At 36.4% G+C, this 20,898-nt stretch overlaps 1 protein-coding gene across 1 annotated transcript; it reads right to left on the bottom strand.

Moving 5' to 3' along the window:
• Positions 1 to 1,030: 1,030 nt before the first annotated feature.
• Positions 1,031 to 20,094, bottom strand: LOC129001410 (HUWE1-associated protein modifying stress responses-like). Its single transcript, XM_054428667.1, has 6 exons — positions 19,776 to 20,094; positions 19,588 to 19,662; positions 11,979 to 12,165; positions 4,959 to 5,220; positions 4,422 to 4,584; positions 1,031 to 2,933 (listed from the first exon to the last, which is right to left on the bottom strand). Exons 1-4 carry the CDS (start codon positions 19,972 to 19,974, stop codon positions 5,109 to 5,111), a joined length of 573 nt encoding a protein of 190 aa, XP_054284642.1. The 5' UTR covers positions 19,975 to 20,094; the 3' UTR covers positions 1,031 to 2,933; positions 4,422 to 4,584; positions 4,959 to 5,108.
• Positions 20,095 to 20,898: the final 804 nt, after the last annotated feature.

The following is a 20,898-nucleotide window of genomic DNA, read 5'->3' as shown; positions in this document are numbered from 1 at the left end:
GTTCACGGAAACGTGATCGTCGTCGTCCGCGATCGCGGCAAAATCATGAACATTTCCCGCGGCCGTGTAGACATCATCGTCGTCTCCCGCGGTCACGGAAACGTCACCGTCATCTCCTGCGGTCACGGAAACGTTATCGTCATCGTCCGCGATCACGGCAAAATCATGAACATTTCCCGCGGCCGTGTAGACATCAATGACATCATCGTCGTCTCCCGCTGTCTGAGAAACGTCAGATGTTCCGCGGCATCGTCGTCTCCCGCGGTCACGGAAACGTCATCGTCATCTCCCGCGGTCACGAAAACGTCATCGTTGTCGTCTGCGATCACGGCAAAATCGTGAACATTTCCCGCGGCTGTTTAGACATCACCGTCATCTCCCGCGGGCACGGAAATGTTATCGTCATCGTCCGCGATCACGGCAAAATCATGAACATTTCCCGTGGCCGTGTAGACATCATCGTCATCTCCCGCGGTCACGGAAACGTCATCGTCGTCTACCGCGGTCACGGAAACGTCATCGTCGTCTACCGCGGTCACGGAAACGTCATCGTCGTCTACCGCGATCACGGATACGTCATCGTCGTCGTCCAATATCGCGGCAAAATCGTGAACATTTCCCGAGGCCGTGTAGACATCATCCTTGGCTTTTGCGGTTACGTAAACGCAAGACGACGATCGCGGCAAAATCATGAAAATTCCCGACTTTGAAATCAAATTTAAGACTAAATCCCGACTTTCAAGACCATTTTGAAATTCAATACTAATTCCCGACTTTCCCGATTTTCCCGACTACTAGACACCCTGTTGTAATACAGAAAACAAGAGTTAATGCAACATGATTAATAATATGCAAACTTTTGTTTAAAGGTTATCTGTAAATATCTATAAACAAAATTTCTTCCGCAAAATATTACTGTATGTTTGTTTAAACAAATTCATGTGATTTTTTAGTATCTCCAGAAAAAGGCAAGGAACCTAAATAATACAGCATAAAGAGTATGGGTAAGGGATAACATTAAAGACTCAAGTTGATAATTAACATATACAATTTAATTAGAAGGAAAAAACATTATAAGCAATGAAAACATAACGACTAAACTGTAAATAACAACCAAAGAAGAAAATACAATTTCAAGTCTATGATGGTTCTATATTCTTATTACAGTAAAGAAACTATAGTAGATACAATATATTAAATATTATGTACATTATTGAGCGCCGTCAAAATAAAACTAGAATTATGTATTCAAATAATAAATTAAAATAAAGTTTTAAGTCTAGCTCATTCAAAAACGTGCGAAAGACTCGTTCCTGGAACGAACCGGTTTAGCCTACATGAAACAAGAAAATATGCTCAATAATTGTGAACATTATCTTGATGATTCATGGTAATGTATATTAATATTTTTCCTAAATAAATTAATGTAATAACAATAGAAGAAAAAATCTTTGACTTAAAAATCCAATAGCTCCATTCCTTGCTAAAATAAATAAAACCTTTGTTTGGTAACTTTACAAACGCATTAAAAATATTTAATGATCATAAGTATAAACAAACACAATATTTTTGTAATCAAAGATGAGTTGCGCGTTTATTGATATTGAAACTTTTAACAATTTAACTTGTAAAAATAGAGAGCCACATGTAAAATTTATTCATCAGTTTCAGCAAGTAAAAGATGAGAGATATTTTTTTTTATCACTTTACGGTATATCAGGATATCAGGATCAAACCACAATTCTTTTCTCAATTGTCCTAAACATTTCCTCAATGTACCAAACTACTTTTAAGTTTGGGAATAACTGAACCAAAATTAAATTATAAATGCATAATAGCATTAGTATAAAACAGTTTCAAACTTTGGTAAGATAACATGAAAAAGAATTAAAAACTGAGAATAGAGCTTTTTCAGTTCCATTAAAATGTATATTCCAACGAAACACAACTGGTTAAAGCATCATTTAACTACCCTAATTGTCAAGTGTTTAGAGCCTTGTAATGTAAAATATATTTTGTAGATAAGTTTGTTGGTGCTAAATTAAGGAAAAAACATCAATTGTGGATTTTAAATATAACTGTTGGGTAAAATTAGTGTGTTGCTAATAATCTATAATATTCACGGGCTAATACCACGTACTGTTAGATAGGCTACTGCATTTGACATCCCATAAATTAGTACCAGACGCAGCCGATCATTTATAAGAAAAAAAAACATTATATAAGCCACTCAGTCAATTGGTAATAAACGGGAAACAGCTTGTAACTCTAACGAAACCAAATCCTAAATCTGAAACTTGAGAATATAGCCATATCTCATACTTTGGTAAGATCTTAGAAAAAGGAAAATACCTTTATTGTTGATTATAAATCACACGGCATAAACTCATCACGAGGAGAAAACTTAAAAAAAGAGACCAAGTCATGTTTAACATGAACAAAACGTTCTAAACGCTAAATAAACAAATTCAATTTGAATTGGCAAAACAGATGGCAAACATTTTAGGTATAATGAGTATTGGGGAAAACTCCTAAGATAAATTATTGTGCGGATTCGTAGTGTGCAGGGAATAAATAGAATCGATGATAAAAATAAATCAATATCAGTATATAAATAAGTCAATAATCGATAAATAAATGTTAAATAAAATCGATAATCACAACAGTCTACGTGCAAACTATCCAGTCAAACCGAACTTACAATCTTTTCCTACAGAAATTAAGTTACACTCGTTTATGTTTAAGAAACACGCGGCCTATTTACAATATGAACATTAACAATCGGAAGTACGTACGTCTGTACAGCTAGCGTGATGCCTTACTATATAGCGAGACGGAGAATGTACAGCTAGCGAAACGCCTTACTATGTAGACGCCTTTGTAGCGAGAGGTCGGTATATACAGGCATGGGAAGGTGGACTCAGAACGGTTGACTGAAACAAACGGTTATCATGTTAGAAATGGTCGTTTTGTCACAACACTAAAAGAGTAAGATGGCGTAGTTATTACTGTGTTGGTTTCATAGTCCTCTGTGCTATCAACTGAACCACCAACTCACCAAAATATTGTGGTGTTTCATATTGTTTAAGGCTCATAAAATACCAATGCTTCTTGTACTAACTGTGCTTCGGCCAACACAGCACTTGACAACTGTGCAAGACAAATATTCACTTAGTTGTAGATTGTTACGAAACAGCTCAAAATTAAACCTCGAAGATTGTGACAATAGTTTGTAACACATTATGCCAATTTATTATGAAGAGGTTACTATAGTAGTGAACTGTAGTATATATGTTAGGATTGTTTGGGCTGGTGTGTCAGTATTAGTTCCCTTCCTATCCGTAGCTGTGTATCAACAAGTTAATAAAAATAAATCGTCTAACTTAATAAAAATAAATACTGTAGTCTGACTAAATAATTGTACTCAAATAATATGAGCGAAATTCATTTCCTTTCGCCCAGTTCTTCAATCAGCTATCTCCTTCACCAACTGTGAAAATATAAACTTCTCAAGAAAGAAACATCGGAAATGATTGGGAACGCTTGGAATGAACCTTGGACCAGAAATTCTTTTGGCATCTTATCCTCCAACTCAGTCTTCTCTTATGATATTTTCTGTTCAGTATAAACTATAAAGTGTTTTATTTTTTCAACTTGGGATATACATTTCTTATACATATTGATTAATAAAATGCTATAATACTACAAAAATCCTATTCATTGTTGGGAAATAAATTAGTTGGATTAGCAAAATTAAGAAAACAAAAATTAGAATCTACAATAAAACAATAATTAGACCTGCACTCTTATATGGAGGGGAAAATTGGATCCTGAGCAAAAAACACGGAAAAGAAGATTATAACATTTGAGATTAAAGTTCTATGAGCTATATATGGTCCAGTGTGTAAAGATGGAGTATGGAGAGCCCACCACAACAAAGAGGTAAGAGAATCATTCCGAGACCCCGATAGTGTAGGAGAGGCCAAAAGCAGAAGGTTGAGATGGGTTGGCCATATCTTGAGAAGAAATGAGGAGAGCTTGTTAAAAAAAGGTACACAGGGGAGATCTGAAGGAAGGAGACCAGTAGGAAGACCAAAAGTCAGTGGTGGGAATCAAGTCAAGGTCAAGTGGTGGGAAATCTTACTATAGCATTGAGGAATCTTCTCCGGATAATTTTGAAGGGTCGGTTGTGCCACTGTTTAAGAAAGAATCCTTACTTAATTTTTTGCTGTAGTCAAATTATATACAGGACAATAGCCTAAATCTTGTCCTGATACAGACCAGACTGGTATTTCATCATGTGGTTTAAGCTTACCGAGAGAACTGGCGACACCCTGTTGGCGAGGCCGGAACCCAACAAAAATATCACAACCTGTCCCGGGAGTTTGGCGATATCCAGCAGCTGTAAAAAGATTACTTACGGCTACATAAACCGGGGCCTCTTGGGATGTGTGGGACTGTCCATGTTGACGTCGTGAGGTGGAGGCGAAGGCATTGGCCGCTTGACAGCTTGACAGTGTCGGGCAAACTCTCCAGCGACAAAGGCGCTCAGCTCAGCGGCTCGTTGTCTGCGTGAACCACCACCTATAAACAGACTCATTGTAGATCAAGACTCATTGTACATCACAGACATGTTTACGCAATGACACAACAAATACCGTTACTTTGTAATAATAGTCAGGAGGGTTCCAAAACAGGTGAAATAATACAAAAAGGCAAAATATGTCACTAATCATCATTAATTTAAGTTGTTTCTGACATTATTTTTAGCACAACTGAATTTGAAAAAAATTGTGTTTCCTTATATTTCAAGAATTTGTTTAACGCCCTTTAGCCTAACTGTGTGTACTGGAAGCCATGAAAACCCTACTTTATGGTTGCATTGAAAATTGGGCACTCATTTTTTTTGTTGAAAAAATTTAAAACAATCTTTTTCTTACATCAAAACTGTTCGGTACCTGAGATGGCCAAGGCCTCGCGGAACATGTGTAGGTTCTCGTCCATGCTAGCTGCAGCACTGTCCTGCACCATGCCTTGATGAGAGTTGCCAGAGTGACTGCTGACTACCAGTCTAGGCAGAGGAGACATCCTACGACACAAACATACGGTTACAACATGTGTAGGATATTGTCCATGCTAGCCGCAGCACTGTCCTGCACCATGCCTTGATGAGAGTTGCCAGAGTGACTGCTGACTACCAGTCTAGGCAGAGGAGACATCCTACGACACAAACATACGGTTACAACATGTGTAGGATATTGTCCATGCTAGCCGCAGCACTGTCCAAGACAACAAAAACAACAATATTTTTTTTAAACATTTTAAAGATAAAAAGGTTTAGATGACTAAACCATACCAAACAAATACAACTAAGAATATAAACTAGAAAAAATACCATTTAATTGGAGACTGGTGCCAAAAAATTTAACCCCAGATATTAGTAAAAGTCAGGGATTTAAAATATGAAATTCTAGTAAAAAAATGTAGTGACAAACCAAAAGCACAAGTTTAAATACAATGCAGAACTTTCTGTAAAAACCTGTTCTTGCTGTTAATAATTAACCTGACTAAAAGTACGGTGGTCCTGTTCATTCTGGGGATTTATACGCGTGTTTGGTCACAAGCCTATTGTTTGTAATTTTGTCTTTAAGCCTAGGCTAAAGACGCTTTAACTGTTTTTTTGGCCTTAACTTGAGATGGGCATTAGTTCAGTTATGTTAAATTTGGTAAAGTAGCCTACAAAGTCAGTAAAATAGTTTAGATATAGGGCCTATGGATTATTCTGTGTTATTTTTGAAAGTGTTTACAGCCTATGTGTAAAATGTTTGTTTCTTGGCTGGGTCTATGTTGTAAGTATGATCATATTGTCAAATGTTTTTATGATTTACTTTAAAGAATCTTCTTCTAAATATATAAAAGGCAAAGCCCTCACTGACACACTCACTCACTCACTCATCACTAATTCTCCCACTTCCCATTTACCTAGGAGGCTGAAATTTGGTACACCGATTCTTTAGGCATTAAATAGGAAAACTAAGTTGTTTTTATTCTGATCGGACTCTCGGGCTCCGCCCCAGTGGCTCTGGAGTTTCCCATGTTAACCTTATGATTTTTCATATTTAAAAGGAATTAATGAATCTTATCAGCTGTTTCAATTAAACAAGTTGGTTCTGTTCTATGATGTTCAATAGCTTTAAAGTTACAAGAATTGCCAACAGGGTGCAGCACTATTATTATTTTTTAATTTATGACAACAGCTAATTTGCAACCAAAAGGTGAGTGAGTGTAGCGAACGAGCTCCAACCTAAAGGTGAGTGAGCGTAGCGAAAGCACTTCAACCAGGACGTGATTGAGCCATGCGAACGAGCTCATCTTGAAAATTAAGAAGTTAAACGGGGCAAAGCCCGCAGGTACAGCTAGTTGTATATAATGCAGTAGGTGCTATTCATATGTATATTCCTAGTGCACAAAGAACTTACTGTGAACACATTTTGGTAGGTTAGGTTAGGCCAGTTTGGACGGGCATTCGTACCGTTCAAAACTCTAGTGCCTTATAACTCTTGTGATATCGAAAGACTGAACTTTTGCTGCACTACAAAACCTGTTGTTGAATTAAAATTGTTATTTGGACAGTCAACGACTGACATGAAATCTTAAGACTTGTCCTTCTAGTTAGCTTACACAAAACATAGACTAAAACTTGTCATCAAGTGAACTGTTTAAAGTTAGGTTGGTACCTAGTAATAAGGTACCAAGTATGCTTATGCACATTTGGTGCTAGATACTTAGTGAAGATGAACTTTTGTAACCTTGCTACCGTTGTGATTTATTGACTATCAACAAAACTGAGTTTATAGCTGTTATGTTTCATTAAGTATAAGAATGTTACTATTCATGTGGCCCTTTTCTAGGGATATGTACGGGGTAATGATGGCTGGAGAAATGTCCTTGCCTACTGGACCAGACATGGTGACTCATCCAAGACTAGGCCTGCCTGCTAGCCTCCGGTAGTCAACCACACTGGAACCCCGGCTAGTCCAGCCAAGTAGTGTTGTGAAAGGACCTGATTCGACGTACTCGCTAAGCAGAACCCAACCTCTCAATTAGGCCTGGATTTAAATTCTATTATCGGACAATCTAATCTCCACAATCTGATCCCTAATATTTGTTCTAACTACCAACTGCTTTTATGTTTCTCAGATCCTCTGTAGAAATTTAATTCAAAAATATGATATTCAACAAGTCATTTTACCCTCATTACAGAAATTATATTCTTGTTTTACTGCACTCCATTACCAAAGAAGAGGCCGAGACTTTGATTAGACCAAACCATACTTGACTCTGACTAAAAATCCTTGACCCTTAGACCCCCTCACCCTCCTAATGTCTTCCTAATGTCTTTTTTTGATTGAACTGGCTTTGGTTGTCGTCGCCGACATTCTCAACCGCATTTCAGTTTTCTTTTAAATAATTAAGAAAAAAAAATCTCCCATATTCAGTTTTTGCCCTTAAAATTTCGCAGACTGATAACAACCAGGCCTACGCACAGGCACCTGCCCATGTAGGCCTATCCCATAAGTATGGCAGATTCATTTAACAATTATAGTTGTACTACTGTAGTTATTCTTGCTCTCTGTTTTTATTTATCTGTATCTTTCTGTAATAATATTTGGATAAATAAACGTATTTCATTTCATTTAGCTTTTTCTTATCGGTTTATTATGCTATTTGTAATGTTCTTATAAGTAGCGTTGAGTTGTGTTGTCGTCTATGCTATATAGTTCTGAGATGTAATATGTTAAGATTCTCCTGTGTCTAATGACAAAGTGATTTAAAATTAACTTAAACACTAGCCTATGTTGTTTTAAGGACCTTTTCTTTTGGAGGCTCTTGTTAAATATTGTATTCTGAGTTTAATTGTTGTGCTTTCGCTATATTTACATTTCCTACCTTGTTTAAACCAAACATTAGCCATTTCTTTAAAATCTAACCTAACTTCACACGCTCACGCCAAACACTTACTATTTGACACGTCAAATTGTCTAGTCTTAAGTAATCAGTAAGTGAGTCTGAATGAGTGAAGCTCCCTAGTGGTCCTTGAGAATAATTCAATTAACCCCAAACATTTCCTGTTATTGGAATTCCTTGTTGGCCAGTGGACGATCTACAGAAAATCGAGGACCAACCCACCCCCTTTTCTCTGAACAAAACTGGGCCTAGGCCTAGAGATTTTTTAAGATTATTAAATACCTTCACATAAGGACGGCTAGGTTCAAGCCCGGAACTGTTTTGCACATTACTTCAGGCTAGTCCTATAGGGTCGCAGCATTATCACATCAATAAAAAAAATACATTGGGGATTGATGGGATTTAGACTCGGGACATCGGGCTCCAAATCCCCGCGCTCTACCACTAGACCAGCTCACCCCCCGCATCAAAAGGTTCGGGCTCCAAATCCCCGCGCTCTACTACTAGACCAGCTCACCCCCCGCATCAAAAGGTTATCAACTGTTAATGTTAGAATAACAACATGATGCTCACTCAAGCGATTGTAGTGAATTCCTTTATGATTTCCTGCGATCGCATTTACATTGGTGATCATAACTTTTGACTTGCTGCTAACTTTGCGATTATCTCCAGCAATTATTTCAACACCCATCAACTATTTTTCGTGATCAAGGCCACATCTGTAATCATCTTGCAATCACGGCAAAAATGATGATGATTTCTTGCTTCTGCGACGGCGGCCATGATTATTTCTTACGATCGCCGTGATGGCCCTGATTAATTCTAGTGATTGCGGCAACAGCCCTGAAAATCTCTTGCGATCGTGGACACGGCCAGGATCATTTCTTACAATCGCGATCACTTCTGTGTTCACATCTTATGATTGCGGCGACATCTGTGGCTTTTTCGGCAAATTAAAAAATTTTATTTCTCAGTTCCTTACAAAATTCAAGTAAATTCAGATTTTTTACTGGTCATCACAATTTACATACAATTCCCGGTTTTCCTGGTTGGCTGGACACCCAGAATATATAACCACAACCCCAACACTTGAACAAACTCTAGGTAAGCAATATCACAAAACAAACAGATGTTTTTCTAACTTCATATTTTGAGTTGTTTTGTCTCTGGATCACAGAACAAACTATAAAAGGTATAAAATTACCTGAGTACTGCCAGAGTGATCCTGTTTGTTCCTTACGGATAACGCGTTTCTAAGACTAAGTCTTCATCATCAGATCTTGTACAAGAACATTAAAACACTGTCACTTCGAAAAGGTCGTCAAGAGTTTACATACAAAACACGGAAACATATTATGTACAAACGTGGATGTTTTACGAATAAAAACGAGTAGGCCTACCGACAAAAACTTACAATGTCCGACCGCACAGTTACAGGTGAAGGTCATGACATGAAGGTCCATGGAGAAGGTCAGAGTCATGACCTTCACCTGTAACTGTGCGGTCGGACATTGTAAGTTTTTGTCGGTAGGCCTACTCGTTTTTATTCGTAAAACATCCACGTTTGTACATAATATGTTTCCCCGTGTTTTGTATGTAAACTCTTGACGACCTTTTCGAAGTGACAGTGTTTTAATGTTCTTGTACAAGATCTGATGATGAAGACTTAGTCTTCGAAACGCGTTATCCGTAAGGAACAAACAGGATCACTCTGGCAGTACTCAGGTAATATTATACCTTTTATAGTTTGTTTTTCTAAATATGAAGTAATATGAAGAAATGAACATATAAGCCAACACACCTGAATATTTGGATGTTTAACATTTCTAACAGTCCATTGTTTGAATTATACATTTAGAGCAAATAAAATACTACTTTTTCAACTTTGTAAGAAAAAATTGAGGCACTTATCATTGTAGCAGAAGTGTTTTGAAATTCCTTTGTCTAAGAATTTTGCTTTCTGTGACCTCAGTCGCTCAGTAACACGTGAAGTGCTGTGCTGCTAACCAACTCTTCATTTTGGGGACGAAGGGAGTGACACTTGAAGCAAGATATGGACGTTTGGTTGGTTAGTGAACATCTCAAATTTGAGTGATGGTAGGAGAACTTGAATGATGGATGGAGCTTGTGTGAGGTTGGCTATTGCCTTGCAAAAACAAAATGTTGGACGTTTAGTTTGGCGATTGTTCAATCAAAGATAGACCATTTGATGTGATAGAAAGAGAGAAAGAAAGAGTCTATTCTACAAACCCCAAATGGCCAAAAATAGAGTAAAAATGTAAACATTGATTATCATGATGAGCATTGCTTCCTCACCCTAACTAGTCATATTTGTAGCATCAATTGTTTGTTAATTGATTTTTTCTTTTCATATAATTTTTTTTGTTTTCTTTCTTATTGTTATAATACAGTACATCCAAATGTTCAAACTCAATATCATTGTCTAAAATGTGGGTGTGAAAATTGGACTCTGAAATTTGTTCTATTGGAAATATCTTCTTGGTGGGACCACAGAGAAGTAAGATACAGAAGAAACAAGTTTATGGGACAACTATGCGCCTATAGCTCTGGTATGTTGGGGCAGGGATTTACTAGTATCGAACAAGGAAGAGCTCTAGAACGGCAATGACCACATAGCATATTTGTACAGCAGTTGTAGCACAGTCTTCTTACTGCGTGAGTGCAAGTACGTGATGTCAAGGGGGAAAAGGAGAGCGGAAGGGGACGACAAATAGAATTTGACACCATTGACTGGTACTAGACACCACTTAAATGTACAATTGAATTTGAGCGTCTATAGCTCTGGTATGTTGGGGCGGGGATTTACTAGTATCGAACAAGGAAGAGCTCTAGAACGGCAATGGCCACATAGCATATTTATACAGCAGTTGTAGCACACAGGGTCTTCCTACTGCGTGAGAGCATGTACGTGGTCTCAAGGGGGAAAAGGAGAGCGGAAGGAGACGACAAATAGAATTTGACACCAGTGACTGGAGTACTAGACACAGACACTACTTAAATATACCATTGAATGTATCCTTTGTTTCTTATTTCTGTGTGGTGGGACAAGGTGAAACGAGTATAGCCATACAACATTCTACAAGATCTTCCTTCAAGACTTCTAGACCCACATTAAATGAAGGTGACATTTGCAACAAATAGTCCTTTTATTTTTTTAATCCTTCATGGGCATATGCAACAGCCATTTAAAACTGAATGTACAATCTTTATATAGGCTATAGATTTTATTTATTACGACAATAATAGGTTTTTACATACCTCCGTCAAATAGTCCAACAACTAATATTGCAACTTGCCAAAGACACAATCAAAACACGGACGACACGAAAACAAAAAAACATTAAAACATTACAAATACACAATAAACATTTAGATAGCGCTATCATAATACTGATTATATTTATACGGATATCTAAATGTTTATTGTGTATTTGTACCATTTTAATGTTTTTTGTGTTCGTGTCGTCAGTGTTTTAATTGTGTTTTTGACGAGTTGCAAGATTTGAAAATGTTGTCTTCGCAACGAAACATGTAAGCTGATGAGCAATATTAATCGTTGGACTATTTGACGGAGGTAGGCCTATGTAAAAAACTATTATTGTCTTAACAGTAAAGTCGAGGGGCCAGAAACATGAATTTTAATTTATTACGTTGTTATGTATACTTCACTCACTTGACAATAAATGTTTAGGCCTTTAGGTTTTAATTCTGGCTACCAAAACCTTGTCTTACAGCTAGCGGGACTATCAGCAGCAATTTTTCTTGACTTTAATACCCTCACAACAGGAAGCCTGACGACACTTCCACTGTGACTGCCGGATAGTAATTGAGTTGACAAAGACGTTTGTACAAAAAGTGTGCGGTCAACATGTGAATATTGGCACAAGACAAAAACGTTCCTTACTTCCTACATTACTTTGTAGGTAAAACGTGATTAAACATGAAATGTGAAACCACAGAACCGATGTAGAAATTCCCCAGGGACCTACCTGTGGTGAGCATGATGAGAGCATGTTGTACGTGGAGGGAGTGGTTTTCCTGCCAGATAAGATATCAACTCCTCCCGTCGGATGTGTCTCCGCTTCTTGCGCGCCCAGTTGAGTAGCTCTTTGTTCCTACGTTGGTATCCACACTGTGTACCAAGTTCACCTTGTCGTTTAATGGCTTCTGTGGCATCTGTAAAATATTTTGAAACGTAAATTTTCAATTGGTAGGTCAAGAACTAATTTGAAAATCCTGGAAATAATCATATACAGTACTAAATTACATACTTTTAGACTACAAAATAGTTCAGAAGGGTAGGATATTGCAAAATTTTATGTTTTTAGGGTAAAAAATGGGAAAAACCAATTTTTATCACATATAACTCAGTTGTTCCCATAGTTATTTGCTAACCAGGATGAGGATTTTAAAGCAAAAAATAAGAATAAACAGTAAAATAAAAAAAATAAAATTAATATTTTATTTTTAAATACATTGCAGTGAAAAATGGTTATCCAAGTACTATCATAGATAAACTAATCAGTAAACAGAAATCCAGAACCGTTAAACAAGAAACTGACAAGTCCGGTCAAAAGTTCGTATCAATTGAATACGGCAATGTCCTCCACTTCAATATTAAAAATGAACTTAGGAAACAAAATATCACCCTGGCATTCAAAACCTCAAGCGATAGAACGTCATTTGAACACGAATCGGCGTATTAATATTGGTAACAACTTGGATGACACGGATGTTTATAAAATAAACTGCAATGATTGCCCAAGTATGTACATAGGGCAAACAGGCCGTTAATTTAGAAAAAGGTTTAACGAAAATCTCCCTAAACCTAAATTGCATTCACAGCGTTCTAAGATTGCCGAACACCTGCAAAAAGAAAACCATTCCATATAAAGTTACGAATGGAGGATTAGAAATTTTACATAAATGCGATAAAGGCCCTGTGATGAACGTTCTAGAACGCTACAAAATTTATAAAGCTTTCAAAAAATAGCCAAACGACGTGTTAAAAAAACTTTCAACTCCAACATTCTGTTCATTCACATTGAATCATTGAACAAATAGTGACAGTGTTATCTTTATCGTGATTTTCAAACATGTATTTTACGTGATTTTACAACTGTTCATCAATAAGTAAGCTACTATTATTTTATACTTTTTTTTGCATCATCTAACGTTTTTATCAACAATATTCTGTCCTAAAACAGCGTAGCAGTAGACAATAGACAATTAATCTTTATTTACACATTCATTAAGAATAGTAGTAGCGTCAATAATACTGTCGGTGAGAGTAAAGAAGTCCCTTGAGCCAGAGCGATACCCAGCTATGTTTGGAGGGTATCACACACTATTTGCAGGCGCTAAGCATCTGGGCGCCTCGCCTCGATGTCTGGCTGTAAACAACTGTTGTAAACATAATTACTCATATCTTTGTTTTGGTAAGTGGTTATCATCATGTGGTCACGTCATTTGATTCAGTGCAGTCTCTTATGTTTGCGTATTGAGTTCTGTTTTGTTTTGGACGGTCCTTGCAGCTATGGATTTAAGAAAACGAGGTGCTACTATACATATAGTGGAGAGGAGGGATTTAATTAGACGGGTGATCGACTGTTGTGACAACGAATGTAAGGACAAGAAGTTATTAGTGCTAATAGAAAAGACAACAGAACGTGCCGAAAAAACTATTAAACGAATTAGAAAACCCGGCAAACAAACTCCGGATTAAAAACTCTGTACACCCGGGAAAAAACGCAATAAGGCTGACCACCATAAAGGACAAATAGATAGTTTTGATAGGCGTGTAATCGTAGATGTAATACGCGATTTTTACACGAACAAAAAAAAGTACCTACATGTAATAGTATATTAATAGTATATAACAAGAGTAGAAAGTGTGTCATTACATATTTGAAACCATGTTTAAAGTGCAAGATTTATCGAGCACTTTAAATGGTCGAGAATATGTATAAACCCACTTTCACTCGTGTTTTGAACGTTACTTTTCTTAAAATTGAAACAGTTGTTAAAGCAATACGAAATATTTGTTTGTTTACGTCGGCAAAATCTAAAAAAGATAAACACTATTTTTGCCTCAGTAAATAATGTAATTATGGATTTTCGCAGGTGATTAAACATGGAACGAAAACAGGTCATTTCACAGTAGTGTAGCGAAAAATAACTATTACCTGCTTTGAGAGAAAGGATTAATTTTAAATGGATCAAACGGGCACTTCGGCGTCTTTTAAAAGATATGGGGTGAAAGTGGAAGAAATGCGATTCCAAAAGAAAATGTTTGATTGAAAGGCCTGACATTATGAAATGGAGGTTTAAGTATTTGCGAGGGATGAAATAGCTAAGGGAACAAAATAGGAACATTTTCTATCTGGACGAAACTTAGATGGACAATAGAAACAAAACGTTAATTTAACGTTCCAGAAATGTTGACAAAGTGTAGACGTCGATGGTGTGTTACCTAATATGAACGCGGCAAACCGCGTGAAGACGGCTCTAATTGTCCCGCGAAACGTTCATGCGTAACGCCTTCAAACTACGAATAGGCCGGAGCTCAGGGGTCTTCTTTACTCTCCCGGACAGTAGCAGTAGCTTACTAGACTTTTGATTGTTCTGTTCTTTATTTTGCAGTACAATGTTTGGGAATATGTTTGTTTGGGTAAAAGTTTAAGAAAGCTGTGATTTTAAATCTTACAGTTTTTATTACTGAACCAATGTTAATGACTTCACAGAATTACTGTAGCATGATTGTGCAATAGCCTACTAATTGTATTTTGATGATGTATGCAAATTATCACATTGAAGTCCATTATAGAATACTAGCAGTTACCTGGCGCGCGTTGATGCGCTTAACAACTATTATTTTAAATGGTAATTTGTTCTTTACAATGAATAATAAAAGTGTATACCAAAAATAAAAATATAATATTTTACTTAATAGCCAGTGGATAAACAATGGTTTTTCTTTTTTCATCAGGTGTATATAAATATATAAGTTTTTATGCGTACCTACCACACGCAACATACAGTAGACTCTCTCTAGTTCGGCCACCTCAGGACCGTACTACTGGCCGGACTGGGACTAAAAAATGGCCGGACTAACCGAAAGTAGTAGAACCTCAATTATTCGAGGTAATAGGGGGGAGGGAGACCAACTGAAAACCAGGGTTAATCCAACATGACATAAACATTTTATATTACATACCCATAAAACGCCTACCGTAATACTGTATTAAAATGAATGTTATAATGCGATGATTAAATTGCATTTTACATCATCATACTCAAATATTACTGTATTGTGCAATCGTGATATGTTAAGTAATAACCTTGGTTTAGTAATAAAAACTGTAAGTTTAAAATCAAGCTTACTCAAGCAAAACAAAAATTACAAAACACTGTACAGCAATAAATCAGGTAAAGAACAAAACAGTAGAAAGTCTAGTAAGCTACTGCTACCCTAGTCAGCATAGGCTACTACTACATGTTGTTTCAGAACAGAAAAATGTCGATAAAACATTAAATATCTCATAAAACAGCATAAAAACATAGTACTTAGTCTTAAAGTTAATAACAAAAGTCGTTAAATAAGATAAAGATAACAATGGACGACGTAAAACACCGCTTATTCTTTCTGTTTGTTCTTCATATTCTTTCTTTGGTTTCTCTTTATACACACATTCAACAAGTTGCTATGGTTACTATTCACCAATTAAATTGTAAAAAAGATGTAATTTCCGCCGAGTATTGTACCGTTAAACGATATCCGGTTAAAAGGTGTCCGGATAAGAGGGAGTCTACTGTAATGGTGATTGCGAAAGCAAGACACAAAGGGAATTGTACTTGCTTAAATTCAGAGGGTAATTCGGATCAAATCAATAGTAGCTTATTCTTGGGATTAAGACTTCTCCTTTAAACTTACCACCGATAATTTTTGCTTCTATCAATTTTGGTGTTATTTTTTTAATCGTCAGTCTGGTAACGTTGCACACCTTTGGTGGATTTAAGTTTCACATTAGTATTATTGGAGTTCCTTCTTTTAATGACAGAAATGTGGTGGGTTAATGACAAATTGAGAGGCTTGAATACCTGAGATAGCACGCACGATTATTATTCACTTAATGATTTATGTTAGATTGTGTGGGTATAGAACAAAAGATAAAAATATTAAGGCATTGCCATCCCTTTTATTTTTTATAATACTTTGATCAAGGTTTTTATGTATTTAACATTGGAGAATTTAAATGTTGTTGAGTGCACAGGTGTGCTGGAATTGGGGTTTAATATATTTGGACTTATTCAAAAGTAAAAAAAGTTTTCTGTGCTGGACTCTGTGGAAACATTGTGGCACTATTTCAAATCATGACTAATAACTAGCGTCTAGACTGCCAGTGCAAGTCCGAGGAACGGAGGATCGTGGATCAGATCATACCGGCGCATCAGCATAGCTTATCTAACTGTTCGCGGAAAATTGTTATCTGTATCACTGTTGCTGTCAAAACGTATAATTTGTAGATTAAATTTGAATTAAATATAATGAAACTATCATAACCTAACCAAACTAACCAAACTTGCTGATAATGATAAACTCGAATGAAGGTTTACTAATCGAAAAATAGCTCTGTTCTAAAAATAAAATTAAAAATGTCTCAAATTCAATTTTACAATCTTTTAATTATAAAATTAAACTGTCATAACCTAACCAAACCAACCAAACTTGCTGATATGAAAAAAAAATGTTGACAAAAAGTTAGTGCTCCCAGTGGGATTCGAACCCAGCACCATCAGATTATCAGCCCGACACGCTATCCACTACACCACAAAGGCTCATGACTCAGTTCGGTTCAGTATCGTTGCAGTAATGGTTGACGTCACGCCATCGGCACTGAGCGGTGGTGGGGGGTTTTTCGATCTGATCCACGATCCTACCGATCGGCCGTTCCTAGGAGTTGCACTGGCAGTCTAGATGCTTATTGACTAATACACAATGTTGTGATAATTCAAACCTACAAAACGGTTGCCACACAACAGCTAGGCCTAGTTATATCATTGTAGTTCAAAAAGTCTGACATTGGCCCACTTAAAACCCTCTGGGGCGGAGCCCTTTTGACGGATCTGCACCAAACTTCACACAAACCATCCTTGAATAATGCTTAATAATTTATGAACACAGGCCGAATGAAAAATCTGTAGGCCTACAGCTAAGAAGAAGTAAAGGGTAGAGTTCCCTATCTGTTGGCACAAACAACCGAATGAAAATATAGATTATTCCATTTGATATATCGTTTGGTTAGGTTATCAATTATTATTCAATTATCAATCATTGAGAGGGGGACGCCACCTAGGTGTGTATTTTACCCAAATATGAGTGAAGGATGAATGTAGAATGGTGTGTGATGACCTTTGTTACTGACTAAGATCATCGGTTTCATTAGTCAGGATAATTTATTTAAAGCCCAATGATCAGGAACAGCTCGGCCCAGTTTTGAACCATCAAAAAGCTACACTTACTGACTTTTCTCAGGATCGAAGCCCAATCTGTTAACCTTACCTAACTAACCAAACGATATTATCGAATATTCGATATATCGATCGATATTTTCATTCGGTTGTTTGTGCCAACAGATACGGAAGTCTAAACAAAGTAAAAAACAAAATAACATTATGTCCGATGAAATTTCGCAGGCTATAGGCTAGGCCTACTTAGCCCTAGGAGTGGCAGATCGAAAGAAAATGTCGATTTAAAAATGTGCCGCTGGAGTGGCGGGCGACAGAATATGTCGATTTATGTAACGTTTGTTTCAGTTGCATGTTAAGCACATTTAAAGTCGGTGAAATGACATAACTCTTATACCAATGGAAAGATAAGATTTCGAAGTTTCATTTTATTATAAGAATGAACCTTATAACATAAATATATCGATCTTATAATGAGTTACATTTAAACGAAAAATACGCGCAAACTCGCGAACGCCATGTTTTGTTGCGCAATCGTAAAAGATGAGTCATTTCAAAAATAAATAGCAGACGTAATTTTTGTCTCTGACAAAAGCAAGTGGTACCACTGCAACAAGCATGAAGTAATCTTTTATTCTGTATAAAGTATTATGTCATAATTCATCCCAACAGCTGATGATCAATTTTTGTAAAATAGCCTATTTTTATGTATTGTTCATGTGGTGGATCGACATAAAATGTTGATTTCTAAATCGCATATATATACAATGTGAAAAGTACAAAAACGTTTTATATATACACTCTTGTAGACGAAGGACAGTAGAATTAAATGTTGTTAGGCTGGTCACACAAATAGAAGCTTTTGATTTTTTAAAGCTAAAGGAACAGAACACTTGTCATCGTCTAAACTAAAATGGCGGCGTCGTTGTGAGTTTTTGTCCGATAACAAAGACGAAGTGTGGGTTTTATCCCTAATTTTACAGTGTAATGTTCGTTTTAGTTTTTATTATTTTGTATTAGGCGAAATATTTATGCATTATTTTGCATAAATATTTATACATGTGTAGGTAATCCAAAATAGGATAAAAGTTAGTGAAGTTTTGTGGGCTATAACAGCTGATCAGTTGTTTTGTTTACATTTTTGCTTTTGTGAAAACCAAATATTCTATTACTTATCTTATTTAGTTATTCTTATATAGAATATTATTGGCTTCAAAAAATGTATGGTTTTATCATATTGATTTATTAGTAGAGGGCATTTGTGGATCTATCAACATGTAGTTGAAGAAATTTACGTTTTCCAATTTTTCCGTACGGTATTATTGCTAGTAAATCTATAAAAATAATTATTTTGTGTATATTATGATTTGTCTATGTAGAGGAATAAATTCTGAACAAAATGCTTATTTTGAATTGTGCAATAAAAAATTACGTTACATGTGACACGTGTTTGCTTTTGAAATAAAAATTAAAAAATTTAGAAATTTTCTTTTTTTTTACTTTTTTCTAAAAATCTACCTTTCTAAAATTGGTTTTTATTACCATTTTTGAATTACTGACTATTATGATCAAAATGAATATACGGTTCAATAGTTTATCTCTACATACTAATTTTATACAGATTTTTGAAGAACTCCCTTACAAATTCACCAAAATGAGCGTGCCACTCCACAAAGCACATACCTACTGAAAATCGGTCTCGCCACTCCTAGGGTTAACTTAATACTTCTAATGAAATGGTGACCATACAGAGTAGGCATTTTAAGCCAAGTATGAATGAATGGAGATGAGTGTACGATGGGTTGCGCGATCTTGTAGTCTTGTTACTTAGTGACTAAGGCTACTACACAGTAAGCCTAAGTTCTAATATAGGCTACGAATGTGTAGGCTAAATGATACTAAGTTAGGCCTAAAAGAGTAACTATAGCTAGGTACAAACTTTAAAAAAGGAGTAAGCCTAGGCCTACAAAAAACATATTATCCTTGCTTCTGTTTTACCTCAGCTGGAATTGACAATGGTATGCCTATGCCTATGTATGGTACATAGCCTAAGAGGTTATGTATAAAATCTTTTAAAACTACCCAAATTTAATTATTAAGAAATATAAGATAAAGCATTGACCCTATTACCTTTATAAAGAGTAGCAACTGAGCCAGCTGCAGTTTGAAAAGGCACCCATAATGTTGGAACATCTTGCAGTCGATCTAAAACGAAAAAATAAAATGGTGATCAATAGATGGAATCCAAAATGGAGACTGTACCCTCCTACGTTTAAGCTTTTAATAATATAATAAAATCATAAAACGCGTTAACTCACCTTTATAAAGCTGTGCTATAGCAGTTGCTGAATTTTGAAAACAACACCATGCCTTTTGAGTTGCTAAATCCCTGTCATTTATTACTTGCCCTTCATAGTCAGGTTCATTTTCAAGGTGTTGAATACACTGTTGTTCCCAATTAGTTAACCAGAAATCACCCACAGACTCGTCGTCTCTATCCCTATCTTCATTCATCATATTTGATATTAACTTAATAAAGTAAGAGAAGTACGATAAATGAGAATGAAAATTCAGTACAATGGAAAATTCCTTGCAAGTCAACGAATTCCTTAGTCCACCCTCCCCACTCTTCCCACTACCACCACTACACAAGGAGAACGAATAACGACAACGACAACCTGCTGTTGGCTTGCCGTCTACGTCTACAACTAAAATATTCAGATTTTTTTCTCTCCTCAGTACCAAAGACTGTCAGTTGGTTTTTCTTAATGGAGCTGAGAAGTTCCCTGAGTATTTCTTTATCACAAAATTTGTATTAGACATTGACTAACGACTAACCAGAGCTAAAGCCGTTAAAGCACTAGATAAAAGTATGTTTTATCTATGATAAAAACCCCTTAATTGTTTTGGTCAGTCTATGGTTAATATATTTATATGCAGTCTGCATTATATAGAGATATCTTCATGGACAATCACTAGAATAACAAAGTGATTCCTGGGGCCCATTTCATAATAAAGTACAAACTAATATTATTAGTAAATCAGCTGATCGCCCAATGCAAATCTAAAGGCTAGTACTCACTAGGACACCCGGTCGCTTATCAACCGGCGATCTGGTTGACGAGCGACCAAATTGCACAAATATCGCCGTGTGTGTACGTGTCTGTCAATTTGGTTGAGGGCGATTTGTAGGTTGCCAGGCAACTTTTTGGTTTTCGGACATGTATCGAAAACCTGGGGGTTTCCGATCAACCATTTTATCGCCGGGCAATCAGATTTCTCAAAAACCTAGAGTGTGTACGCTTCAGCGACCAAGTTGATCAACTAAAGACGGCTAGCGCATGCGCAGTACAACGAAAAATGAACTGACGAAACAAAACCATGCTAAAATCTCAATCTGACGTCCTTTTTTTTTCTATGTGAGGTGTCACGGGTGTCACT

This window comes from Macrosteles quadrilineatus, unplaced genomic scaffold, assembly GCF_028750875.1.
Source record: "Macrosteles quadrilineatus isolate MER2022 unplaced genomic scaffold, UCM_ALF_1.0 Scaffold_8__2_contigs__length_117827958, whole genome shotgun sequence".
NCBI classification, from domain to species: Eukaryota; Metazoa; Arthropoda; class Insecta; order Hemiptera; family Cicadellidae; genus Macrosteles; species Macrosteles quadrilineatus.
Note: the sequence above shows the minus strand (reverse complement) of the source record. Positions and strands in the feature narration are given on the sequence as shown.